This window comes from Diospyros lotus, chromosome 8 (assembly GCF_014633365.1).
Source record: "Diospyros lotus cultivar Yz01 chromosome 8, ASM1463336v1, whole genome shotgun sequence".
Lineage (NCBI taxonomy): Eukaryota > Viridiplantae > Streptophyta > Magnoliopsida > Ericales > Ebenaceae > Diospyros > Diospyros lotus.
The window spans coordinates 15,560,479-15,586,470 of record NC_068345.1 but is presented as its reverse complement, the minus strand read 5'-3'; the positions used below and the strand labels follow the sequence as shown (position 1 = coordinate 15,586,470).

The window sequence follows — 25,992 nt, the reverse complement described above, 5'->3', positions numbered from 1 at the left end:
AATTTATCGGATGTCGAAAAAATAATCAAAGAATACTCTCAGTCTCTCTAATTTACCGGATGTCAAAAAAATAATCACTTGTTGAGTTTTGTAGTTAGGTATTTATAGGGCACATATCCCACATCTTGAGAGGCACGCGACTTACATCATGCGGGATCAAAGTTACTAGTTTAGAGACAAACTCTCTCCAAAAAAGATTCTATTTAGTCTGGAGAGAATCTCTCTCTAGATAAGATTCTATGCAGTCCAGAGAGGATTCTACATAGTCCAGAGAGAAGCTCTTTCCGAAAAAGATTTTATATTCCAGAAATGATTACAGTCGATTAAAGAGTCAATTCACCAGAAAGTGCCTTGCTCTCGAAATAACCTTCCTCCCAAGAGAACCTTACCATTTTGAGTGGTACAACACTTTCCCACTTTCCTCGACTAGTTCTCGATCGACTAGACCAAAGAACACTCATGATACAAGATGAGAGGTATGTTTTTCCCTCAGAGGCCGACATAATAATAGGGGAAAAGTCTTGGAAGGCTCATAATAATAAGAGAAAAGCCTTGCATAAGCTCCCCGGTGCCTTCTAAGAGAATTTAGAGAGTGATGCATTTGGAGGTATTACAGGCTAGGGCGGGAGCATGGCATCCTCATGTGAATGGATGGGCTCTACCAAACGGGATGACTTTTTTCTCAATTCCCACATACTGTGCCAAATTATTGTTGCTTAACTACAATAATTAAATTTATTTATCTTAGGGAAGAACTAATGTAGAGTCCTCAATAGAGTTCCAAGGTCTGGGGTACTAGGCTCAATCCGTTGTCCAAGAGAGTCGAGGCTTTAGAGGTCCCCAAATGAGTCTTCAGTGAACTTGCTTCCTAAAGAGTTTTCTTGTGATTGGTCTCCGAAAAAATTTGGAGAGTCTTCACGTATGTGGCACCGACAGGGTTTATAGCATAGAAACAGTCAAAATGCACGTAAAGATCTTTCCCTACACAGGCCCTCCGATACCTAAGTCAAATAGTGATGTCTTGAAGTAAAGATACACATGTATAAGTGTATGCGTGTATGTTGTATGTTTTGTTTAAGTGTTTTATGGGGGATTACCTCTTGAAAGGTTCAATATGGCTCAAGGTCTAACTCTTCAAGACTAGGGTCTTAGTGAGAAAGAGTGAGTCAAGAAAGATCGAAAAAGGTTCGTTTGCCATGGAATAACATGGGTATTTATAGACACTTGGTGGTGGGGTCCACATTGCACATGGTATGCAAATGAGAGTCTCCCAACTATCTGGGAAAGATGCATCGGATGAAGCCAGAGGCTTTGGAGGTATCTTCGGGGTCAGAGTCCCTCGATAAGCATCATCCAGATAGGTTCAAAAACTATTTGGAGTTATCAGGTGGCTTGGGCCTGAGAGACTCTAAATAAGTCTTAGGCCTTAGGAATGCTAAGGCTTGACCTTATTGGAGACTTTCTGGAGCCTTCGAGGGAATCTTGCCCGAGGAGACTCTTCAGGGTCATTTGGGTTTTCAACCTATTTGGGATACTTCTATGAACTTTTGGAATTTCTTACTTTGATTTTTCTATGGTCTCCCACAATAAGTGGTCATTACTATCCTGGACAACTCAACTAAGACAAATTCATACACACTTTTACCTGCATCCTCTCAACATCATGCAGACGTTTGACTTAAGTATCAGAGAGCTGCACGGAATAGATCCCTTCATGCCTTCTAACTTGTTACTACCTTGCATGAGCTTTTCTCGATCAGCTACTCGTTTTTCTAAGCAACCGCGCGAGTTTAGCCGAACAAATGAGACTTTTCCCACCTTGTTTTCTACCTGACTTTGCTCAATTTGAGTTATCCCGATACAAATTTTACTTGTTGTATCCCTTGTAACAACACAAGTTGAAGCTATATATTTCATGTCAAATTATAAAAAAGTACCTATAATAATTTGTTTAAACTAAGAGAATATTATATTTTAAAAAAACAGTAAATGTGCATTTGATAGGGATAAAAAATGGGGGTAAAATTCATTTTTCATCCAAATTTCAAGAAATTTCATCAAATAGTTTTTTTTTTTTTCCATAGAATTCGAATTCCATCTTAGTTTAAAAAATGAAAATTTTCCTTAAAATCAATGATTGAAATTCTTAGGGGTGGAGTGAGAATTGAAATTCCATAAAAATAGAATTCCACCTCACTTTCCATCCCTAATCAAACACATCTTAAGGGTAAATTATGTAATAAATGATCAAATTTATTATTCATCATATTTTTTAGGAACAAAATGATGTATGGATGACATACCCAGTTTGTATTGTGAATAACTTTTTCAGGATTATCCTAAAACTTTTTTGTTCAATCCAAGGTTAAATTTGTCCTTTTAGCTGAATTTTCAACAGAGTTTAATAATAGAACACTTCCAAGCTAGCACCAAGGGGAGTGACGTAGGACGTTAATGGGAAACCGCCCAGGTCTATATGGTGATATCCCAAAATTTAGGGCTTTAGGTGAAATTAACTAAAATATTCTCTCCGAGTCCGGTTAGACAACTATTTCTTCGCGCTCTCTTTCCACACACCTTCAAACAAGCCCCCCCCCCCCTCTCTCTCTCTATCTCTCGCCACATTACAAGCTCCGAAAGAATGCTTATTTTTCCTCCTCTTCTCTCTCCCTCTTCGTCTCGGCCATCTCTTCCGGCGAAATTGCCGCCGTGTTCCAGCCGTTCATCGGCCAGGATCTTCTAATTCACCAACTTGAATTCTGCAAGGTTTTCTATCTCTGCTCTTCAATGCTGTTCAATATCTGACTGTCTTTGTTTCCGGCAATGAATCTATAGATCTGGTTCTTCCATTAAAAACTGCTTGTTTTGCTCCATTTTCTTCGTCAAAGCTCATGAATTGCCGCTTCTCATAAGGATTTGTTTGAATTTGGATATCGGCGGCGTTAAATCTTGGCTTCTCTCTTAAATTATGGTTCATCTTGTGGACGTAATAATGTAGTCTTTTTTATGTTAAACTAGCATACAAAGATGTGATCTTGATATAATTTCATTTCTAATTTTGGGTAAATGATCCATAAAAAGGTAATCATTGTGGTTATTTTCTTTTATTAACTTGTTTGATGAAATTTCAAGCTGAAGTTTTAATTATTCCTTCCATGTTCATCAATTATGAATAAAGTTGTTCGTGGGATGAACTCAAGAATTTGGGTAGTTAATTATGCCTTTTTTCTTTACGTGAAACTAATAACATTTAGAAGTTCGTTACATTGTTATATTTTTCTGCAAAATTGTAAATGGATGGAGCTTTTCCTTAAAAATTGGATAGGATTATCCTCTAAAAGCTTAATCTTTTTTCTTGTTTTTCTTGTTCCATGTGTTCCCTTTGATGGATAAGATTAATTTGGTTTTTGCAACTGTTGATCTTTATGTAATTTGCATGTTCAATTACAAACATCACTCCTCAAGAACCCTAGGCACACCAGTCATCAAGTTTTTGGTTTCTTCTGCGCCTAGGGTTTCATCTTTGCAGTTCACTTAGCTACTTGATTGTTATCACAATCTTTGTAATTTGCATGTTCAATATTAGCGATTCAAGGTCAAAAAATTGGTTGGTCTTTATGTTGCTGTTTCTATTCCATTTTTTTATTTTTTGGCTTTAATCTTTTTGAGTCCATGCATGTAGTTTTATTTGAATGTTCGACCTTATAAGTGTATAGACATGTCATTTTTCTCTTTGTACAATGCTCTATTTGACACAGGATATTCTTGGCTTGAAGAGCTGAGAATTATGGATGGTGCCAAGGAGTATGGCCTTAGAAATGTCAGTTCTCATTGTTCAATCTCTGAAATGGATGATTATGATTTATCAAAGCTTCTTGAGAAGCGGCGGATCAATACAGAGAGGAAGAGATCCTTTGATGACAGATCACTTAGTGAGTTGTCAATTGGCTTACTAAGAGGCCTAGATCACTTTGACAGTTCATACTCACCTTTACGATCAGTAGTGGATTCTCCTGCTTCATCTGACCAGAACTCTTTTGAACCTCATCCAATGGTTGCTGAAGCTTGGGATGCTCTTCGCAGATGTACAGTGTTCTTCCGGGACCATCCTGTCGGTACAATTGCTGCTTATGATCATGCTTCAGAGGAGGTTCTTAATTATGATCAGGTTAAAGTTTAATCAAACACTTTTTATGCGTTAAATCTTTAGGAGGTGAGGTTATAAAATCTCACAACTGATGATATCCATGCTAGTTGATATTGAAATTGACATGAAGCTAAAATAAAGTGTGGCCACATTAAAGTCTGTCCTAAGACCAACAGCCATTAGAGTTGAATTAATTTTGATGCTGATTCTGTACAAATTTGGGAGTTTTTCTAAGTTTTTTTTTTATCATCTAGGTTTTTGTACGAGATTTTGTACCCAGTGCTCTGGCTTTTCTAATGAATGGTGAGCCTGATATAGTTAAGAACTTTCTACTAAAGACGCTACAACTTCAAAGTTGGGAAAAGAAAGTAGACAGATTCAAGCTTGGGGAAGGGGCTATGCCAGCTAGTTTCAAAGTTCTTCATGATCCAGTTCGCAAGATGGATACTATAGTGGCAGATTTTGGTGAGAGTGCAATAGGAAGAGTTGCTCCAGTTGACTCTGGATTTTGGTGGATTATTCTACTACGGGCATATACAAAGTCCACCGGAGATTTAACTCTGGCTGAAACATCAGAGTGTCAAAAGGGAATAAGGCTTATACTGACCTTGTGTCTTTCGGAGGGATTTGATACATTTCCAACTTTGTTGTGTGCTGATGGATGCTCAATGATTGATCGAAGAATGGTAAGATACCACATGATCTTATTGCAATAATACTTTCAAATAAATATTGGTGTTGCATGTTCTTCCAAGTTCAAAAGTTCCTGTGCACATAATTAAAATGATTCTGATGCTTCACATTCCATAGATTAAAGAAAGTATTCATTCTAATGATTATTACTTGGTTAAGTTTCTTTATTCAACCTGATGGTGCAAAATCTGGGCCTTTTTTTTTTTTTTTAATTCACCAAATTCTTCTTTTGTATAAGGAGTGGCTGTATTGCCTCAACCACGAAATTTTTCATTTGTGCAACAAAGTCCTCCTGTTGTGTTTGTAAGCTTGCTGACTCTAATATATTGGTCATTATTTAAGTACTATACATATAGGCAATTTGTAATGTTTTCTACAGTATGTTTATCAATGGAGGTGAAATCTCCATGTTAATTATCATGCTTTACCTTTGCCAATAAATTCAATTTTCCCTAGAGTTACTTAATTCGTGGTCTACCATTGTTTCTATCTGGTGTGATTAAAGGATGCTCCTGAACAATAATATCATAAAACTAGGAAATAAATTTACCAAACTACTTAAAGTTGTAACCTTCCATTTCAGATTGTATCTTCCACCTCAAAGCAAGTTAATGGACTGACGTTGTACTGTTCCTTTTATGCCTTGGTCATTTCTATGTACCACACTCAAATTGGAAAATATGAAGCAGTGCTCTATTTATTCTCAAGTGCCGTTTCATTTTATGGTTTGGTTTCACTATTTTTGGTCCCTAATATATAAAACCTGAGTGTTCATTACTTGGAGCCTTTTTCACTGACTTGATTGTTATTGGCGCTTCTTATATTTCTAATGAGATGCATTTGTTTTAGGAATCAAATTTAACCTCATCCCATGGAGAAAGCTGCACTTATTTTGACATTGAGATTAAGAAGACTAAGAGGGTGTTTGGCTTACCGGTTTTTTTCATAGCTTTAAAGCTATTTAGCTTTTAAGTTAAAAGTTGAGTAGTGTTTAAGCTGATAATGTGTTTAGATAAATGTACTTTTAAGCTATCAATTAATAGTTATGTGTTTTGTTTGAAAGAGCTGATAAGCTATTAAAACTTGACAAAAAGACCAAAATAGACATGATATTTAAATGATGTAAAATTTTACATTAAATGTTGATAAATTATATATTTATATTAAAAATATATTAATATAATACTGTTATATGTATTATATATGTTAATTATTATGTGTTATATATATAATATATTGTTATATGTATATATATATGTTTATTGTTGTTATATATATATACATACATATATACACGCAATGGGGAGGAGAAGCTCAAAGGAGATGAGGGTGGGGATGGCAACAGGCAACGACCAATGGGGCGATGGAGGAGAAGTTGAATTAGATAGGGGCAGCGGGCAATGGAGGAGAAGTTGAATTAGATGGGGGTAGCGGGCGATGGGTGCGGTGACTGATGGGCGTGACCCACCAACCCGACGGCGGCTTGCGGCGACTCTGCTGGACAACGGCGATGACAGATCTGGAGGAGGGGCAACGGCGGTAGCGGTGGTAATGGGAGAAGCTCGAGGGAAGATGGGAGAAGAGAGGGACAAGGGGTGTAAATATTAAAAATGTTTGAGGGCAAAATAGTAATAGCATCAGTCAACACAATAGCTTCTTTTGCAAAAGTTTGGGGGTACTAGCTTTTCTCAAACGCTATTATAGTAGCATTTAAGCTACCTAGCTTTTAAGCTAATTTGTGTTGCCAAACACTTCACTCAAAAACACTGCTTAGCTTATAAGCTACTTATGCAGCTTATTAAGCAGTCAAACCGCTTAGCCAAACACCCTCTAAATCTAAGGGAATAAAATCACGATAAAATAAAATTGTTGACTATAATTCTCTGGACACTCTCTCTCTTACATTTTCACCAATGCATGTGAGTAAAGAAGTTGGTTCAAAACTAGAAACTCATGATTGGATCATGGAAAACTGTAACCTTGACAATAAAATCTATGGAGGTGGTAGATCTGATTATTAGAAGAAAAATCAATAATATTTGCCCCCAAAGAGACTAGATGAGTTGGTGAGAATGCTAAATGTTAGCTGAGTCAGGGTATAAAATTTAGTATGCTATATATGTAATATATATATTTATTTATATATATATATATATCATATGATGCATGGAAAAAAACACGTGTAGCTTAGTTGTATTTCTCAAAGTTATTTAATGAAGGTGGAGAAACAAGTTTTGTAACTCTGAAGAAATTAGGACATCCATATTGTAACATATATGTCCAAATGAAATGAAGAAAATACTAAAAAAGATGATAAATAATAAAGTAGTTGGATTAGATAATAACTCAATAGAAGCATGGAAATGCATTTGTTAAGAATAAATGAAATGTTCAAAGTTGTGAAAATTATGGAGGAATCAAACTAATTGTCAGATCTCAAATCTGACCAAAAGGTTCTTCTGTAATTGAGGAAGAACAGAGAATTAGGCGGGAAGGTTGAACACAAGAGTGAGAGAGAGAGAGAAGAGGGAAAAGATCTGTGGAATTAAGCCTCACATGATCCCCATCCTCGTGTGCATTCTCTTATGTGAGAAGGAAACATTACATTCGTTCATTAAATGTGTAATACAAGGAATATATATACAAGAATTTTAAGCTATTTACATTAATACCCCTTACTTCTTATTTAACACTCCTCCTCAAGCTGGAGCAGATATATTGAGCATGCCTAACTTGGTACAGATGTAATTCACACGAGAACCTCTAAGTGATTTGGTTAGTAAATCAGCTAATCGATCGTTGGAACCACATATGTTGTAACTACATCCCTAGAGAGCGCCTTTTCTCTAGCAAAGTGACAATCAATTTCAATATGCTTGGTTCTCTCATGAAACACATAATTAGAAGCAATATGCATTGCAGCCTAATTATCACAAATCAATTGCATAGACTTAACCTGCATAACTCCTAACTATTCAATTAATTGTTTCAGCCAAATTAGTTCGCATGTTGTTACGGCCATTGCACTATATTCAACTTCTGCACTGGACCTGGCGACAACAGTTTGTTTCTTACTTTTCCAAGAAACTAGATTTCCACCCACAAATACACAGTATCCAAATGTGGATCATTTGTCACTAGGTGATCCTACCCAATCAATATTCGTATATCCCACGATCTGATTGTGTTCATGATTATGATACAATACACCTCGACCAGGGGCAACCTTAATATACCCAAGAATACGAATCACTGCATCCCAGTAACTGTCACAAGGCGAATTCAAGAATTGACTTACCATACTCACAGCAAATGAAATATCAGGACATGTGATTGTGAGGTAGTTAAGTTTCTCAACTAGTCGATGATAGCGCCTAGGTAAAAAAAAGGCTCCCCCTTGTCTTGGTAATAGTCTAATATTCGGATCTATGGGAGTATTTGTTGGCTTACATCCAAGCAACCATGTCTCCTCTAGCATATCCAAGGCATACTTTCTTTGAGAAATATAGATTCCTTGCTTTGTCTGAGCTACCTCAATACCCAAAAAATATTTTAAGGAACCCAGATCCTTAGTCTAAAATTATTGGTGAAGATGTGCCTTCAATTTAGTGATACCAACATCATCATTCCTTGTAAATACTATATCATCACCATACACCACTAAAAGAATGTGACGGCCATATTGAGAGCGATAAAAAATAAAATGATCAGCTTCACTACGAGTTAACTCAAACTCAAGAACAACTGAACTGAATCGACCAAACCAAGCTCGAGGAGACTGTTTTAAACCATGTAAGGATTTTCGAAGGCAACACACCAGCCCGGACTCCCCTTGAGCAACAAAGCTAGGAGGTTGCTCCATATACACCTCTTCCCGTAAATCACCATGAAGAAAGGCATTTTTTATGTCCAGATGATGAAACATCTAGTTAAATATAGTAGCAAGGGACAAGAAAAGGCGAACAGAGGAGATCTTAGCAACAGGGAAAAAAGTATCGCCATAATCAAGGCCAAAAACCTAAGTGTATCCTTTAGCAACAAGACAAGCCTTGAGGTAATCAATCCGACCGACAGGACCAACTTTAACCGTGTAAACCCAGCAACAACCAATAGTAGACTTACCCTTGGGAAGAGGTACCAAGTCCCAATTCCCAGTGGAATGTAAAGCAGACATTTTATCAGCCATAGCAGCCTGCTACCGTGGATGGGAAAGAGCTTCGGAAACAGATTTAGGAAGAGAAACATAAGATAAAGAAGAAATAAAAGCAGAATATCCAAGGGACAAAGAACTATAACTAACAAAATGTGAAATGGGATGGAGAGTAGTGCAATAACGAGTACCTTTACGAAGAGCGATAGGTAATTCAAGATTAGAGGGTGACGGACCGAAGGAGGAAGAACTAACAAGCATAGAGGATGAGTCAAGGGATGACTCCCTTGGACTAGTAACGATAGGTGCTGCTGGTTGGGCCACAATTCAAGAACCCCATTGATAGACCTGAAGATCGGGGCGATTAAGGCGAGAGGTGGATGGCAGTGAAGGAGAAGATGAAAGATCAAGAAAATGAACAGGCAAAGGTAAGCCAGTAGACACGGACTCAGAGACCTCAGATGAAGAGAAAAAAATAAGGAGATGACTCAGAGAAGGTAACATCCGCTGAAACAAAAATAGCGAGCTAGTTGAGGAGAGTAGCAATAATACCCCTTCTGAAGGCATGAATAACCCAGAAAAACACATTTGACGGAATGAGCTGATAGCTTATCAGGACGTGGGGTAAGATGATGAACAAAGCAAGTACTCCCAAAATACGAAGAGGGGGAGAATATAAGTCACCCCGAGGAAAAAGAACAAAATAAGGAATCTAGTCATTGCGGACAGAAGATAGCATTCGGTTAATTAAGTAACATGCAGTTAAGATAGCATCATCCCAATATTAACGCAGAACATGCATATGAAGAAGAAATGTGCGGGCGGTCTCAATTAAATAATGATTCTTTCGTTTAGCTACCCCATTTTGTTGTGGGGTTCTAGGACACGAAGTTTGGTGAAGAATCACATTGGATGCCATATAGGATTTAAATGGCGAGGACAAATATTCAAGAGCATTATCACTACGGAGCACACAGATAAGCACATTAAACTAAGTTTTAATTTCAACACAAAATCTAGTGAAGATAGAAAACAATTTTGAATGCGTTTTGATTAAATACAGCTATATACATCCTCGCTATTGTCACCGCCCCCTGCGGCCTGCTCTGCCATTGTCGCTGTTGTCCGCGGCCTCTATTGTCGCCATCGCCTACGAACTATGCTGCCACCATCGTCACCTGCGATCTCCATTGCCGCCGTCCATTGCTTCAGATCTGTTGCCAGCCACTGCAGCCGCAACTGTTTCCACCATCAGTCGTGCCCAGATCTGTACGGCCTCCGTCGCTGCTAATACCCAGATCCGATCGCCGCCTATATCTGTAGGCGTGACAGATGGCTGCGAGTAATAAATATGAAGGTCGCGGCTTGACTGCTGCGGCAGATAAAGGCAAATCTGGAGGTCGTGAGCTGCAAGCAATGACGACAGATGACTGCTCTACAAGAGGCAATGGCGATCCGCGCGACTAAGCAAGAGTGCAAGCAATGACAAAGGCGGGGAGCTCACAGGCACCAAAACTAGTGGTGAGTTAGCTGGTGTCTTCGCATGCGTTGCTGACACCAGAGCAATGGGTATTGAGAAGAAAGGCACCGTCGGATAACACAGCGGGAAAGAATTCTCTCACTTGCTCTGATACCATGTGAGAAGAAAACAATGCATTCGTTCATTAAGTGTGTAATACAAGGAGTATATATACAATAATTTTAAGTTATTTACACTAATACCCCTTACTTCTTATTTAACATCTTATTTATAGGAAAGTTAGTTACAACTTCTAGAGAAATCAACTCAAGTGGCCATGTGCACTTGGCTCTAGTCCCTACATCTCAGCCTCTAGTTACAATCGTGTATCCCCCTTTTTATTCATATACACCTGATTACAATAATACCCTCGGGCTGTGACAACTCCCCTCCCCTTGAAGGATTTCTTGTCCCCAAGAAATCAGAGAAGACTGGCCACCTTCGAGTACTGTTGAAGAAGGTTCGGGAGGTACTCCCAAGTGGTGTTGTTGGGGTGCAAATGGGTCCACTATACCAAGACCTGTGTGAGGGGAAGGGAGTCCTTGTAGATCACCCTCTTATCCAACACAGCTTTTGGCTCCACTTCCACTATGTGATCTTCAATTAGCTCAGGTACCTCCTTGCTTACTTCTTCAATTATTCTTACTACCTTCTTCAAGATGGAGACATGAAACACCAGATGCAGCCCCACTCCTTCCAAAAGTAGTAATCTATAGGCCACTGGTCCCCATCTTATCAATGATTCTAAAAGGCCTATAATACTTGGGGCTAATTTTTTATGTAGGAACCTTAGTGAAAAGATGTTGTTGGAACCTTTTCACCTTCAGATAGACCTCCTCCCCCACCTTAAAAGTCCTGTCTGTGCGGTGTCTATCTGTCGTCTGCTTCATCTTTTGTTAGGCCATGGTAAGTTCCCTCTTGATCACTTGCAAGGCATCTTGTATAACCTGCAAATACTGATCTACTGTGGTTTTAGCTGGGGTGTAATGCATGACAGCAGGAATAATAGGGGGTGGATATCTGAACAGTGCTTCAAATGGAGTCCTCTTGTGGGTTGTATGATAATTGTTGTTGTACCACCACTGTGCCAACGCCATCCACCTATTCCAAGTCCTTTGCTTTGTAAAGCATAAACACCTTAGGTACGTCTCTAAGCATTTTGATTCACCTTCTCAGTTTGTCCATTAGTTTCGAGGTGGTAAGCTGATGACAAATACAACCCAATTCCCAACCCTTGGAATAAAGTTTTCCAAAATTGACTGGTAAATACTTTATCTTTGTCTGAGACCACTGCCCTTGGCAACCCATGCAGCTTAAACACAGAATCCATCAGCTTCCTGGTCACCTCTGTAGCAATAAACGGATGTGCTAGGGTGATCAAATGGTTGAACTGATAGGAACCCAATTAGAAAAATTCAAATAGCAAACAATTATCAACAACTATCAGGATTTCCAGCTAAGAAATTAACAAAATGAAAAGAAAGTGGACTTTCGAGAGGTCCACACTCTCCCAATATCCTCACTAAAATATTCCCCCCTTCTACTCTATTTGCTTATCTTATTTATAGGAATATGTTGCCCTCACATGCCCCCTTCTCTTTGCTCTTCCCCTTCTATCTCTTAACTGAATTTGTTAGGATGCACATTCACCAATTGGCCTTCTCCTATTTCAATTCCTATTCTATCCTTATTGCTGGTAGCGAAATATTATGGGTTGCCTATCAATACTCCCCCCCCCCCCCCCCCCCCAACTTTCACCTTGTCCTCAAGGTGAAAAACAGGGAACTGTTGTAGGGTTCCCAGGTGGTCCAGGACCCACTTGAGCTTGGAGTATGTGAATCTTGTCTTCAATTCGTTGGGCTGTCTCCGTGATTTGCGATAGACCCGATGGCTGTAACACCCTAACTTCTGCCCTGATTTTTGGCTTCAACCTGTTAACAAATGTGCCCTCCAATATGGTCACTAAAACTTCTCCCACCAAAGCCGCCAAAATCTCAAAGAGGAGGCAACATTCCTGCACTTCCGGTCGCCAATTTCCTCCAATTCCACCCTCGAACTCCCTGCCCATTTTGATTCCAGGTGATCCCTCGGAATTCTGGGTAAATTCTAAAGGTCTATCTCCCTCCTTCGCTTTGCTCTTCCGCTCTCACTCTTGATCCGCCCACTTTGTCCTCGAGTATGCGAGCTAGTCTAGCATGATCGCTACATTCCTTTCCATCGATTGCACCTCCCCTCTTATGGTGTCGACTCCTTTCTGCATCCCAACTCTATCCGACAAATTCACCACTGAATCGTTGGCCAGTTTCTCAACAGCCCCTTCAGCTCTTCCCAGCTTCTCACTCTTCGTCTTCGTTGCTCGCACTAAACCCATGAAAGTGCAGCATCCTCCACACACAGTGTTGCTGTGTCCGTCTTCTCCTCGTCAACCAACTCCGCAACTCCCAACTCCTCACCGGTCGCCTTAAGCTCCCCCCAACTCCTCACACGTCGCCTTCGCTGCTCCCACTGGAACCAAGCAATAACAGCTCCTTCGAAGCCGAAAGCAGCAGAGACTAACTTCTCCGCATCCAACAACTGATTCACGGAGAAGTATTGCTCGGCCCAAAACACCCAACCGTCCAGGTCGTCTTCTTCAATCACCGGCATCTCCAAGCGTCGGCCCCTTCCGTCCGACCTCCCATAAACGTCGTACTCACCGCCAGCTTCCTTGTGCCGATTTCCCAGCTCCGACGTGGCCTTCTCCGTGAGGGACAACCCCATCGATAAGCGCTTGCCAGACTATTTCCCATTTCGTCCCCTCTCCTACTTTCCCCACTTCTCCGCTAGCAGGTTAAATTGCTCCAACAACGTTGCTAAACTCTTCTCTATTCCTTTCATCCTCTGGAACTCGTTCTTTAGCGAGTCCATTCCCGCTTGCAGACCATCCATCCTCCCTTCTATTTGCTGTTGGTAAGTTTCCAACCTCCGCTCTAGGTTGCCCACCCTCTCCGATACAGACCCCGCCCCCATGGATCATGCTCTGATACCAAATTGATAGGAACCCAATTAGAAAAATTCAAACAGCAAGCAATTATCAACAACTATCAGGATTTCCTACCAAGAAATTAACAAAATGAAAAGAAAGTGGACTTTCGAGAGGTCCACACTCTCCCAATATCCTCACTAAAATATTCCCCCCTCCTGCTCTATTTGCTTCTCTTATTTATAGGAATATGTTACCCTCACATGCCCCCTTCTCTTTGCTCTTCCCCTTCTACCCCTTAACTGAATTTGTTAGGATGCACATGCACTAATTGGCCTTCTCCTATTTCAATTCCTATTCTGTCCTTATTGCTGGTAGCAGAATATTATGGGTTGCCTATCATGAATTTGGTTATCCTGTCAACCACCACTAGGATAGTGTCAAAGCCCTCTGACCTTGGCAACCCTTTGATAAAGTCCATAGAGATTTGCTCCCACGCTTAGGAAGGTATCTCCAAAGGTTGGAGAAGACCCAAGTAAGGCACTTGCTCATGCTTGCACCTTTACAAGTGGTGCACTATAGAACATAATTGGTCACGTCTTTCTTGAGTCCTGGCCAATAGAAAAGCTGCCTCCCTCGGTGATAAGTCACATTCAACCCTGAATGCCCACTGATGGGGGAATCATGTAAAGACTGTAGAATTTGCTTCTTCAGTTGTTCATCCTCTCTAATCACCACCTTATCATGGTATCTGAGTAATCCCCCTTTTAGAGTATATCCTAAGTCCTCCTAGGGTTATACTGATAGTCTGGTCAGAATCTCCTTGACCCAGCTGGTTTGCTCATAACTACTAGCTATGCCCTACACCCAATCAGGTACTAGGGTAGATATGGCGTGGCAACTACCCTCATTCTCCCTCCTTGACAATGCATCTGCCACTAAGTTCTCCTTTCCCTTTCGATACTAGATCATGTAGTCAAACCCCATTAGCTTGGTGATTCCCTTCCTCTATAATTGATTGTTAGCCCACTGTTGTGACAAAAACTTCAGGTTCTCGTGGTCTGTCTAGATTGTGAATGGTCTCCCTTCTAAGTAATATCTCCACTTTTCAATGGCCATTAAGATAGCCAACAGCTCCTTGTCATAGATACTCAAGCCAAGATGCCTTGGGACAAGGGCTTTACTTAGATAAGCTATAGGCCTACCTTCTTGAATTAGGACTGCCCCTATCCCAGTGTCACAGGCGTCCGTCTCCAAAGTAAACTCCTTAGTAAAATCCAGCAATGCTAAGATGGGAGCTTGGGTCATAGCCTCCTTAAGAGATTCAAAGGCATCCTCAACCTCAACACCCCATTGGAAGCTGTTCTTCTTTAGCAAATTGGTAAGGGGTTTATGATCAATCTGTACCCCTTGATAAATCTTCGTTACTAATCAATGAGTCCTAGGAACCCTTTCAACTCCTTAAGGGTCTTAGGTTTAGGCCATTGCTTCATAGCTGTAACCTTTTGGGGGTCAGTGCTTACCCCCTGGCCAAATATAATATGGCTGAGATACTCCACCCTGGTCTCTGCAAAAGTACATTTAAACCTCTTCACATAAAGTTAATGGTGTTTGAGGATTTCAAATGCCTTCCTTAGGTGGATCAGGTGCTGGTCCAAGCTAGGGCTGTAGACTAAGATGTCCATCAAAGAATACCAGCAAGAATTTTCTAAGGTAAGGAGCAAAGATGTGGTTCATGAGAGCTTGAAAGGTTACAGGAGCATTTGTGAGGCCAAAGGGCATGACCAAGAACTCATAGTGTCCTTGGTGGGTGCAGAAGGCTATTTTAGGGCAGTCCTCAGGCTTCATTCGAATTTAGTGGTACCCTGAGGTGAGATCCAATTTGGAAAAAATAGGGGCCCCTGTTAGCTCATCTAGGAGGTCCTTAATAATGGGTATTGGAAATTTTTTTCATGGTTATGGAGTTGAGTTGCCTATAGTCTATGCAGAACCTCCATAAACCATCCTTCTTTTTTAATAAGAGAACTGGGAAAACAAATGGGGTTTGGCTTAGCTAGATAAGGGACTTCCCTAACATCTCCCTTACCAATTTTTCAATCTCAGCTTTTTGAACAGGAGAGTATCGGTAGGCCCTTAGGTTAACCGGCTCACTGTTTGGTTTGAGGTGGATGGTATGATCAAAGAATCGGGGTGGGGGCAAGGATGAAGAGTTAGCAAAGATTTCCTCAAACTCCATTAACAGTAGTTGAATTGGTTCGTGAGAATGTACCTAAGTGGTGGCTAGTACTTTGGCCCGGGGCATAGGGTGCCATCCCATTCCTTGTCTCTCCTTGGAGGATTCTTCTCCCTGATCCCTTGTTGTCTCTATGGCATATAGAGAGTCTAGCTGCCCCATAGAGGTCCTTCCTTGATCTAGGAGTTTTTGTAATTTTTTTCTTGACATGGCTCGACATTCCCCCTTATCTTGACAGCCCTTAAGTGTGACCCTTGCCCTTCCATTTCAAAAGTGACCTCAAGTGTGTTGAAGTTAAACACCAGGGGACTAACTATCCTCATCCAATCCACACCCAACACAATGTGGCAGCCTCCCAACCTGAGAATTCTCAAATCAGCTGAAATTTTTTGTTAATTCATCACCCATTCAAACTTTGAGCACTTAAGTTAGCTCACCATACAACTCCCATTCGCAATCAAAACATACAATGCAAGTGTTTCTTGCAACTCACATTGCAATGCAGTGGTTGTTCTTCATCCAAGAAACTATGGGTACTGCCACTGTTAATGAGTACGACCAACCTCTGTTTCCCCACAATTCCATTCACCTTCAGTACTTTGCCGAGGCACAACCCTGTAAAGCGTGCATAAAGATTTATCCACCTTCTTTCCCTTCAATTTGCCCTTCTTGCTTTTCCTCTTCTTCTACTCCCACTTTTTCCTCTTCTCCTTAGCCTTCCATGGCCAGGAGCATCCATTTGCATTGATGTCCTGGCCCGTATTTCTCCCCACAGTGAAAGCAAATCCCCAATTGTCTCTTCTGATCCAATGTTAAGGCCTTAGCTAGGGGTGGCATGGATTGGCTTCTCCCCACGGGTCCACTGTTCGACCAAGGTTGATTACCCCCTTTACTCATCCCTCCATAAGAGTTCTTTTCCTTGCTCTCTCTAGGGGACAACTCATGCCTCTTTGTAAAGGCCTCCAAGGCCATTTCATGGAGGTGACCTTGCTCTACCGCTTGTCCCACCGACGTAGGATATAACGTCTTTACAGTGGGCCGGATCTGATCATCCAACCCACTAATGAAGCTAGACATGAAGTATGCTTCATCCCGGGAGGGGTGAGATAAAGATAGCAGGGATCAGAGTTCCTTAAATCTCACCTGGTACTCCTCCACCGTCCCCTTTTGCCTCAGCTTATTGAACTCCTCGATAACACCAGTTCTCATCTTCTCCCCAAACCTATTGCAAATGCCATTCATGAACTTTGGCTAACTCCATTTTACTTGACCCCTACACCAATTTTGGAACCAAGCATCGGCCACATCATTCTAGATATGCGGTTTCCATATTCACCTTATCCCTTTCAACCACTCGGTACTGATAAAACACCTATTCACACTGTCTCACCCACCATCTAGGTCTGTCCCTCTCAAATGTGGGAATCTCCATTCTAGGCCCTGTAGGTGCAAGGTGAGTTCCTTCCACTCCCATGTGGAAATTCTCCTCCTCTGCCTCCACTCGGTCCCCGGCCTCTATTGGATTGTGGGATCTCGGTCTATTCCTTGGCGTTGTCAGAATTAGCGCTGAGGAAGCTTTGTGGGGAAAATTCCTTGGGAGGCTAGCATTCGGCTATCGAGCAAACATGCTCAAGGCGGTGCTTACTTGCTGGTTAATTTGCTGGCTTAGTCCAGCAAATTCCTCCTGAAGTCCACCAACGGCTCACTCCAAATGAGTCGTGTTCTCTAATTGGCACTAGCTAATCTCCTCTTGTGTGTTTCGGATTCTCAATTCCAATGTCTCCAAACAATCATCGACCTGCTCTTGGTTTTGTCGCATCCCCAATTCAATGGCATCCAATCTGGATTCCATTTGCTTCGCACTAGTGCCGTCAGCCATAATCGCTAATCCGGCCAGGTCTTTGGCTTTGGTACCAAATGTCAGATCTCGAATCTAACCAGAAGGTTCTTCTGTAATTGAGGAAGAATAGAGAATTAGGTGGGAAGGTTGAACACGAGAGAGAGAGACAGAATTAGGAGCGAAAAGATCTATGGAATTAGGCCTCACATGATCCCCATCCTCATGTGCATTCTCTTATTTATAGGAGAGTTAGTTAGCTACAACTTCTAGAGAAATCAGCTCAAGTGGCCATGTGCACTTGGCTCTAATCCCCTACATCTCAGCCTCTAGTTACAATTGTGTATCCCCCCTTTTATTCATATACGCTGATTGCAATATTACCCTCAGGCTGTGACACTAATTAGCCATGCTATGAAACTTTGTTGAGCAAAGATTAAGAAGAGAAACTAAGGTGTTTGAAACCCAATTTGGTTTTATGCTTGGTATGTTAACAATGGAAGCTATGTACTTGTATTGCATATATGCTGGTTATTGAAGACAGTATCATAGAGTAGAAATACGTGTCAAAACATTTAGAAGAGATATTGAGGCTTTTCTAATTACAATTGAATTACGTCAAGAATTTGTATTAAGCCCTTATCCCTCTGCCCTAGTAATAGATAAATTCACTATACATATATGGACGAATGTGCCTAGATGTACATTATTTGTAGATGACATTTTCTTATTGGATCAAATATCAAGGAACACTTTAGACTCTAGAGGTTTGAAGTTTCCTAGATTGAAAATCGAAGATATAGAATTCAAGTTAAGAATACAAGTATGGATGATGACAGTAAAATTTGAGATCAAGTCATCCCATGAAAAGATCAATTAAAATATCTTGGATTAGTCATCCAAAAAGATGGAGAAATTAATGAGGATGTTGTCCATAGAATTAAGGCAAGAGAGTTAAAATGAAAAAAGTGTATCTAATGTTTGATGTGATAGTAAGATTCTATTAGCTAAAAGAAAAAAATTATAAAAAATATAAGACTGGTTTTGTTGTATGGCACAAGTTGTTGGGTAGTAAAACACTAATATGTGCAAAATATGGGCATAACAGAAATAAGGATGTTACTATGGATGGGTGACTATACAAAAAAAAAAGATAGAATTAAAAATGAGATTATTCGTAATAAGGTTAAAGTGGTTGCTACGAAAGATAAGACGTGAGACAATTAAGATAGTTTGGTCAAATAACAAGAAGATCAGTAAGGAAAATCGGGAAAAGAAGTAAAGGAAAACCGGGAAAAGAACTTGGTGAGAGACTTTTAGGTATCATATTAGTTGTAAAGATCTTACAACAGATAAGGGTATAGATAGAAATGATTGGTAAACTAGAATTTATGTAGATGACCCCACATAGTGGGATTAAGGAGTAGTATGTTATTATCTCATTCAAACAACTAAAGTTTATGAGGTCAAAATCTTGCTGCAGATCATAAGGTTTGAAAATTTTATGATCCTTCGAAGAATTGGTTGTAGCCTTAGGATTTAAGAATTATTTGACTAACAGCATGGCACAAAGTTAATGAATAGTTGGGTCATTAATTCTAGGCATGCTTATTATAGCAGGATGTGGAAAACTGTTCTTTCCATCCATCTGCTCCAGTTCAGTCACATGTTTGGCTTCGTTATACAACTTGAGAATGTATTGCGTTGAGTATTTAGATATTAATGAAAGAGGTAAAATTAAGTTAATGATTATTTTTGAATTTCATTTCATTTGTTTTTCTGGCTCCCAAGTTGTTCCTCTTTGTTCACATACATCTGTAGTGTTTTGTGCTACTGAATTTTTCTCAATGGTGATGTGGCCTCTCTTGTGTTCATCTTATTTACTTGGGAATTCCCCTTTTCTGATGCTTTTTATTGGTGAATGTTTATTTATCAGAACTATGCTATTTATAGAATGGAGGCATAGTAGTGGATATGGCACTCCACTGAATTTTAGCATTGGCAGTCATAGATTCTTAAGCCTCAATAATTTTATCAATGGGAATGGGCAGGTTTTATTCTTTATTTGATTGTGTGGTTTGCACTTTAATAAAAACCTGAACCAGCTTTGGCTTTTCACATAGTATGTACTATTTCCAATTTTTCCGATTGCAGGATAATTCACAGAATTATTTTGTTCATCATAGAATTGCATCATGTAGAGGCCATTTCATATTCATCAAGGAAGAAAAACAACGATTGAGTTGTATTGTTCAATCATTACTGAAACTTAATGGAGTTTTTAATGTCCAAAAAAGAAGAAGAAAAAAAAGTACACATCTTTGGAAGTTCATCGGTCTTCCATTTATTGTCATTGAAGCTCTTGAAGAGCTTGTCTTGGCCCCGTGGCCCCCATCCCTACTTGACTGAATATTGTGATGGGGTGCATTCATTTTTCAGGGTATTTATGGTTATCCTATTGAGATTCAAGCACTTTTCTTTATGGCATTGAGATGTGCTTTCACTATGCTGAAACATGATGCAGAGGGGAAAGAGTTTGCGGAGAGAATAGTAAAGCGCTTGCATGCGTTGAGTTATCACATGCGAAGTTATTTCTGGCTTGATTTCCAGCAGCTTAATGACATATACCGATATAAGACGGAGGAGTATTCCCACACTGCGGTTAACAAGTTCAATGTTATTCCTGATTCAATCCCAGAATGGGTGTTTGAGTTTATGCCAAAGCGTGGTGGCTACTTTGTTGGCAATGTCAGCCCTGCAAGGATGGATTTCCGATGGTTTGCTTTAGGTAACTGTATTGCTATTTTATCTTCCTTGGCAACTCCTGACCAATCTGCCACTATTATGGATCTTATAGAAGCACGCTGGGAGGAGCTGGTTGGGGATATGCCTTTGAAGATATCTTATCCTGCAATAGAAAGTCATGAATGGAGAATTGTGACTGGTTGTGACCCAAAGAACACGAGATGGAGTTACCATAATGGAGGATCTTGGCCAGGTTCTAGTTATTCTTTCTATTTCAATGCTTCTATTTTCTGCCATCTCTTAGTTATTATCAGGTGCACTTGTTAGTGCTCAGTGGGCACATCATGAACGGAGAATTGCACTTTGGTTTTTAGTTTTTTGTTTTATTTTCAAAATTTCGTAAACAAGAACCGAAAAGTCTGTTTGGTAACTTTGTTTACCTATTTTTGTGTTCGAAATTTTGAACACACAAAAAACTTGTAGTCACTTTTGCCTTTCCTTTTCACTTTTCAATTTCACCACTATTCATTTACTCACACTGATGCTAGACAACTGCAACTGGTTGGCGAAGGGCTTATCGTCCATTGATCAAGATCGGGATGGGGATCAGGGATTCCCCAATTAGATTTAGTTGGGGGAGGGTCAGGGGCGGTATATATTCTCCCACTCTGCCCTGCTAGCCCCTCTATGGAAATACTATATATATGCATTATTACAAAAAAAAAATTATTATAAATTATTTTTTTATTTATTGGGATTCCAGTATCCCTGTGAGCGGTTGGGGCAGGGATGGAGTTCAAGACTTTGCCTTCGTGAGGCATGGGGTGGGAGTACAGGGAGTCGTCTGGGTCAAGGACAGGGTGGCCAAAACCCACCCCCTCTGAATGTCATCTCCTTGCCATCCCATCTAGGAGTCGCTGGTGACAAAGTAGAACATCAGAGGAATTGCCAGCGACAGTAAGGATAGAAAAATAAAATAAACACAAAATTGTCAAACATGTCAAGTTTTCATTTTTTAAAAATGAAAATGAAAACTGGTACAAAAAATTGAAAATGAAACTGACAGTTGAAAATAGAAATTCGAAAGTTCTATCAAAAGGGCCCTTAGCTAGTAGATTATCAATCTCAATCATCTGGCCTACCCAGTGCTAGTGTAGGTTGATCGAGAGCAGGCCTTAGGAATCATTTGTTTGGTTACTTATGTTGACTGAGTGATCTGGGGCACTTCTTGTTTAATCCATTTTGCTCTTTCCCTTAAGCCCCGTTATCAAATGGTTGAATTTTTGCTTTATAGTTTTATTACAATCAACATCCTGTAAGATGGTTTAGGATAATAGGATTCATGTTACTGATCATTCTATTCGTTCCATCTATTTTCTTTCATCAGGTGCCCATGTGTTTTCTTATGGATTCTCTGTGGAGAAACTAACCTACAAGCCACAGTTACCTTTAAAACTATGTAGTTGGTTCTCCACTTGGTGAACTAACCTGTCCTCTAATAGCAACATTTTTTTCCCCCCTCTTGAATGCAGTGCTTTTGTGGTTGCTAACGGCTGCTTGCATCAAAACTGGACGACCCCAGATAGCAAGACGAGCAATTGATCTGGCCGAAAACCGTCTGCTCAAGGACAATTGGCCAGAGTATTATGATGGGAAACTTGGGCGATTTATCGGCAAGCAAGCAAGGAAATACCAGACATGGTCGATTGCCGGATATCTGGTAGCAAAGATGATGTTGGAAGACCCCTCACACCTGGGGATGATCTCCCTGGAAGAAGACAAGCAAATGAAGCCTGTAATGAAGAGGTCCTCCTCCTGGAACTTTTGAAACAATCAAAGATGATAGGCAAACCCAAGGTTAGGGATCATGTTATTTGTAGGAAAGAATTTCTTTGGCAGTTGCATTCTTTTGTAGGCATGGTTCAAGTTTAGTTTCGTGAAATAGGATTTTTCTTTTTTCTTTTTTTGGCTGGGGAGAAATAGGCAATTTTGAAATGCAAACTCTGAATCATGTTTCATATATATATATATATAGTGTTTCTTGTATTGCTTTGAGTTTAAAATTTTCCTTCGCAGGCCAAATTGATTCTACTCTTCTGGTTTTTTTTTTCTTAAGTTACACTTTGGCTAGTTATCAGAGGGTGAATCTCATGGTTGTCTTAATTAAAGAAATTTAAATTCCACCATAGAGTCGAATGGCCCAAGGGTATTTTTGGTCAATTTAGCAAAAAATAAATTTGTATGACCTTCATATCATTTTTGGTTAATTATTAAAAAAAACTCACTTTATGTTATATTTTTCATTTTTAATTATGTATAAAAAATTTATTTTTCCAATATTGGACCTAAATTATTAATTTGTCTGCCTATGTCTTTAGGTTATCGTTAAAAGGAGATTATTAGTTTTTAACTTATTATCCTCAACTAAATAATATGGCTTTAAAAAAGATAAATTGGGTAAATGATGTGGCTTGAAATATCATTTTATTTCTCTTAATGTTTCTTATTTAGTAATGTTATGGAATGTCCTAAAATTCTCTTAAGTTTTAAAGTAATTTTCGAGTTCATTATTCTTTGGATAGTCTCCGGCACAGAAGTCTCTGAGACTCCTGATGGGTCCCCCGAGACCAGCCTAGCATGCATCATTTTTATCCAAGTCCAAGAACACCCTTCGAGGTCTACCGAACTTAAGTTATTCGGTAACTTAAAGTTCCCTTCGAGGCCACCCGGAGATAGCCATCGGGGTGTCCCACCTCCAAGATTTCTCCAAGCCCTCCAACCTCCTTAAGACACTTGTTGGGAGAGTCTTCCAGCTCAACCATAAGTCCTACCACTTTATCTATAAATACTTGGCTCTTCGAATGCAAATAAGCCTTTTTGGACAAACATATCTTTTTAGACAAACGGACATTTTTGGACTCACTTCATACATTTATCCTAATATTCAATCTCTCTCTAAAACCCATCCAAAAATATGAGTATCCTTTTAGGACACATAATAGACATACATTTGCATTATACTTCATATTTCGAACTACTGTCTAACTTAGGCATTTGAGGGCTCGCGTGGGAAGTCTTCTGTGTGCTTTTCTGACTTTCATTTGTGACCATAGGCTAAGTTCTAGCCTAGCTCACCTGAAAAATCGAAAGCCCATTCTCCCGAAGACCCATTGGGGTTCCTTCTTCTTGACTCCCTGAAGGCCCATCCGGAAGCCCCCGAGGACCCATCCAGGGTTTCGGTCTCGACCTATTCCAGATCAATTTGACTTTGCTCATGGCATGTTAGATCCTTTGCCATGGTGAATGAGTATGGTTTGGTTAATCCCAAGACAAATAAATTTAATTGTTATAGTTAGACAATAGATATATTATAAGTAAAAACTCATTAAATCATCAAAGAAGTTTAAAAGTTCAAAATAAATTTTTTGATTAAAAAAATGAAAAAATTCCCTTTGATTGGGGGGAGGGGTCTGAATAAATGGCAAACATAATAACTCTGATATCCAATAATCCTTCAAGGGTTCTATGCAAATGATTAAAGAATCCTAATTCTAACGGATAATAGAATATTAGGATTATCCATAAGAATTATAATTTTAATGGATCTCGAAATATTAAAATAAATATTATTTAAAAGAATCATAATTCTAGAAATTTCAGAAAATTTTATGTTTTTCTATAAATAGATGAGTCTTTATTTCAAAAGAGATTCATCTTTGATACTAGTTTCAATACAGTATTCAAGCTTTTAGTGTCTAACTTAAGTAACAAAATATTTGCACGAGAACTTCTATGTGCTCTCCGATTGTTCTCTTTCTTGTAGAATCCAAACGGCTTAATGATAATATTCAATCAATAAATCTATTGTTGTGTTCAAGAGATAACAATTGACGTCGTTTGGTAAAAAATGTTTAAAAAACTTAAAAATATTAAAATGGTTATGATACGATCTCAAGTCACGGGAAACAAACAAACACGACGAAGAGAGTTTGATGTTAGTAGCCCTAATACTAATTTTTGAGAGCCCAAAACTAATTTTCGAGAGACTGTCCATTAAAATTCTGGGAGCCTGAACCACTGTGACTAAGATGACTTTAGGAGACCGATTCAAAAAAATGAAAAATGCACTAACGACGAAGACCGATTATTAAAATCTTCGGTAAGGCCAGGGAAGGCGAGATCATGGCCGTTCTTGGCGCTAGTGGCTTAGGGAAATCCACCCTCATCGACTCGCTCGCCGACCGCATCGCCAAAGAGAGACTTAAAGGCATCGTAATTCTGAATAGCAAAGTTTTGAAATTGAAGCTTCTAAAAGTGATCTCCAACTATTTGCTGTTTCATATGTTTAACAGTGGAAGAAACTCTCATGTTCTCTGCGAAATTTCGGCCGCCTAGAACCTTAATTATCGGCGTCGAAGAAAGAAGCGAGAGTCCAAACTTTGATCAGCCAGCTCGAGCTCCGGAGGGCTACCAAGATAGTGGTCGACGACGAGGGCCACCGAGGCATGTCTGGAGGGGAACACTGGCAGGTCTCGTTGGGGGTCGACATAATCCACAATCTGATCATCCTCTTCCTCGATGAACCAACTTCGGGGCTTGACTCCACCTGTACTTTCATAGTCGTAAAGGTCTTGCAGTGAATCGCTCAGAGCGAAAGCATCGTGATCATGCCAATTCATCAACCCAATTACCGAATTTTGAACCTTCTCGATCGGTTGATCTTCCTTTCCCGTGGGCAAACCCTTTTCAGTGGGTCTCCAGGCAACTTGCTCCAGTTCTTCAGAGTTCAGGCACCCAATCCCAGAGAACGAGAACCAAACAAAATTTGCTCTAGATGTGATCCAAGAGCTTGAAGGCTCTCCTAGTAGAATTAAAACTCTAGTCGATTTCAACAAATCATGGAGAATGGGAAGAACGATTCAGAAAAGCACCAAAAATCGGTCAAAACAGTCGTTGAAAGATGCTATTAGCACCAGCATTTCTCGAGGAAAGCTATTCTCCGAAGGCGGCACCACCGGCATTGCTGCCGAATCTTCGATGTCAATTTTCGTAGATCCGTTTTGGATTGGGGTCTTGGTGATCGCCAAACGATCACTCACAAACTCCCGCCGGTCACTGGAGCTCTTCGGGATTCGGCTCGACGCCGTGCTCATCACGGGAATTATCCTCGCCATGATGTTCTAGTGGCTCGACAACTCGCCAAAAGGCATCCAAGAACGAATCGATTTGGGAAATTTGGAAAAATAAGACTCAGTGCTAAACTTTGGAAAAATTGGACAAAATCTTTGCAAAACTATCACTTTTAAAAATTAATTAGATAAAAATACTCCCGCTTTAAATCAGCGATAGGATCTTGTCTTCTTTTTTTCTTCTTTCATGAACATTCTTACTCACCAAAGTGTTGTTATTTCTTTATCAATCATCTTCTTCAAACTCATTGTTGTTCTTCTTTAAGTATTGATACTTTCGCACATCAATCCTCTTCTTTCCATTTAAGTATTTATTTATTTATTTTCCTATCTTTGAAGAAATTTAGTCAACGAATCTGAGTAGTTTAGGTGAGTTCAGGATAGTTTAATTATCCTCTTTTCTGCTATTTTTTGAATAAAAAAGTAATGGGTCTGTAAATAAAATTAACTCTGGTTATTCATTGAAAAGCTCGATTGAGTGAAAAATATGCATTTCGTTAGTTTGGACATATATCGG

The 25,992-nt window shown here is 39.7% G+C and overlaps 1 protein-coding gene and 1 pseudogene across 1 annotated transcript; both read left to right on the top strand.

Annotated features, from left to right (window-relative positions):
- The first annotated feature begins 2,607 nt into the window (after window positions 1-2,607).
- Window positions 2,608-22,324, top strand: LOC127807336 (probable alkaline/neutral invertase D). Its single transcript, XM_052345077.1, has 5 exons — window positions 2,608-2,766; window positions 3,759-4,168; window positions 4,402-4,833; window positions 19,981-20,539; window positions 21,819-22,324. Exons 2-5 carry the CDS (start codon window positions 3,788-3,790, stop codon window positions 22,112-22,114), a joined length of 1,668 nt encoding a protein of 555 aa, XP_052201037.1. The 5' UTR covers window positions 2,608-2,766; window positions 3,759-3,787; the 3' UTR covers window positions 22,115-22,324.
- Window positions 22,325-23,582: 1,258 nt separating this feature from the next.
- Window positions 23,583-25,639, top strand: LOC127808542 (ABC transporter G family member 20-like; annotated as a pseudogene).
- Window positions 25,640-25,992: the final 353 nt, after the last annotated feature.

What these genes read in the sequence shown, in the direction of transcription:
- LOC127807336 (XM_052345077.1), top strand. Translation starts at nt 3,788, where the DNA reads ATGGATGGTGCCAAGGAGTATGGCCTTAGAAATGTCAGTTCTCATTGT. An exon ending in AGGTTCTTAATTATGATCAG is followed by an intron (nt 4,169 to 4,401) that starts GTTAAAGTTTAA and finishes TTTATCATCTAG; the next exon opens with GTTTTTGTACGAGATTTTGT. An exon ending in TAATGGAGGATCTTGGCCAG is followed by an intron (nt 20,540 to 21,818) that starts GTTCTAGTTATT and finishes TCTTGAATGCAG; the next exon opens with TGCTTTTGTGGTTGCTAACG.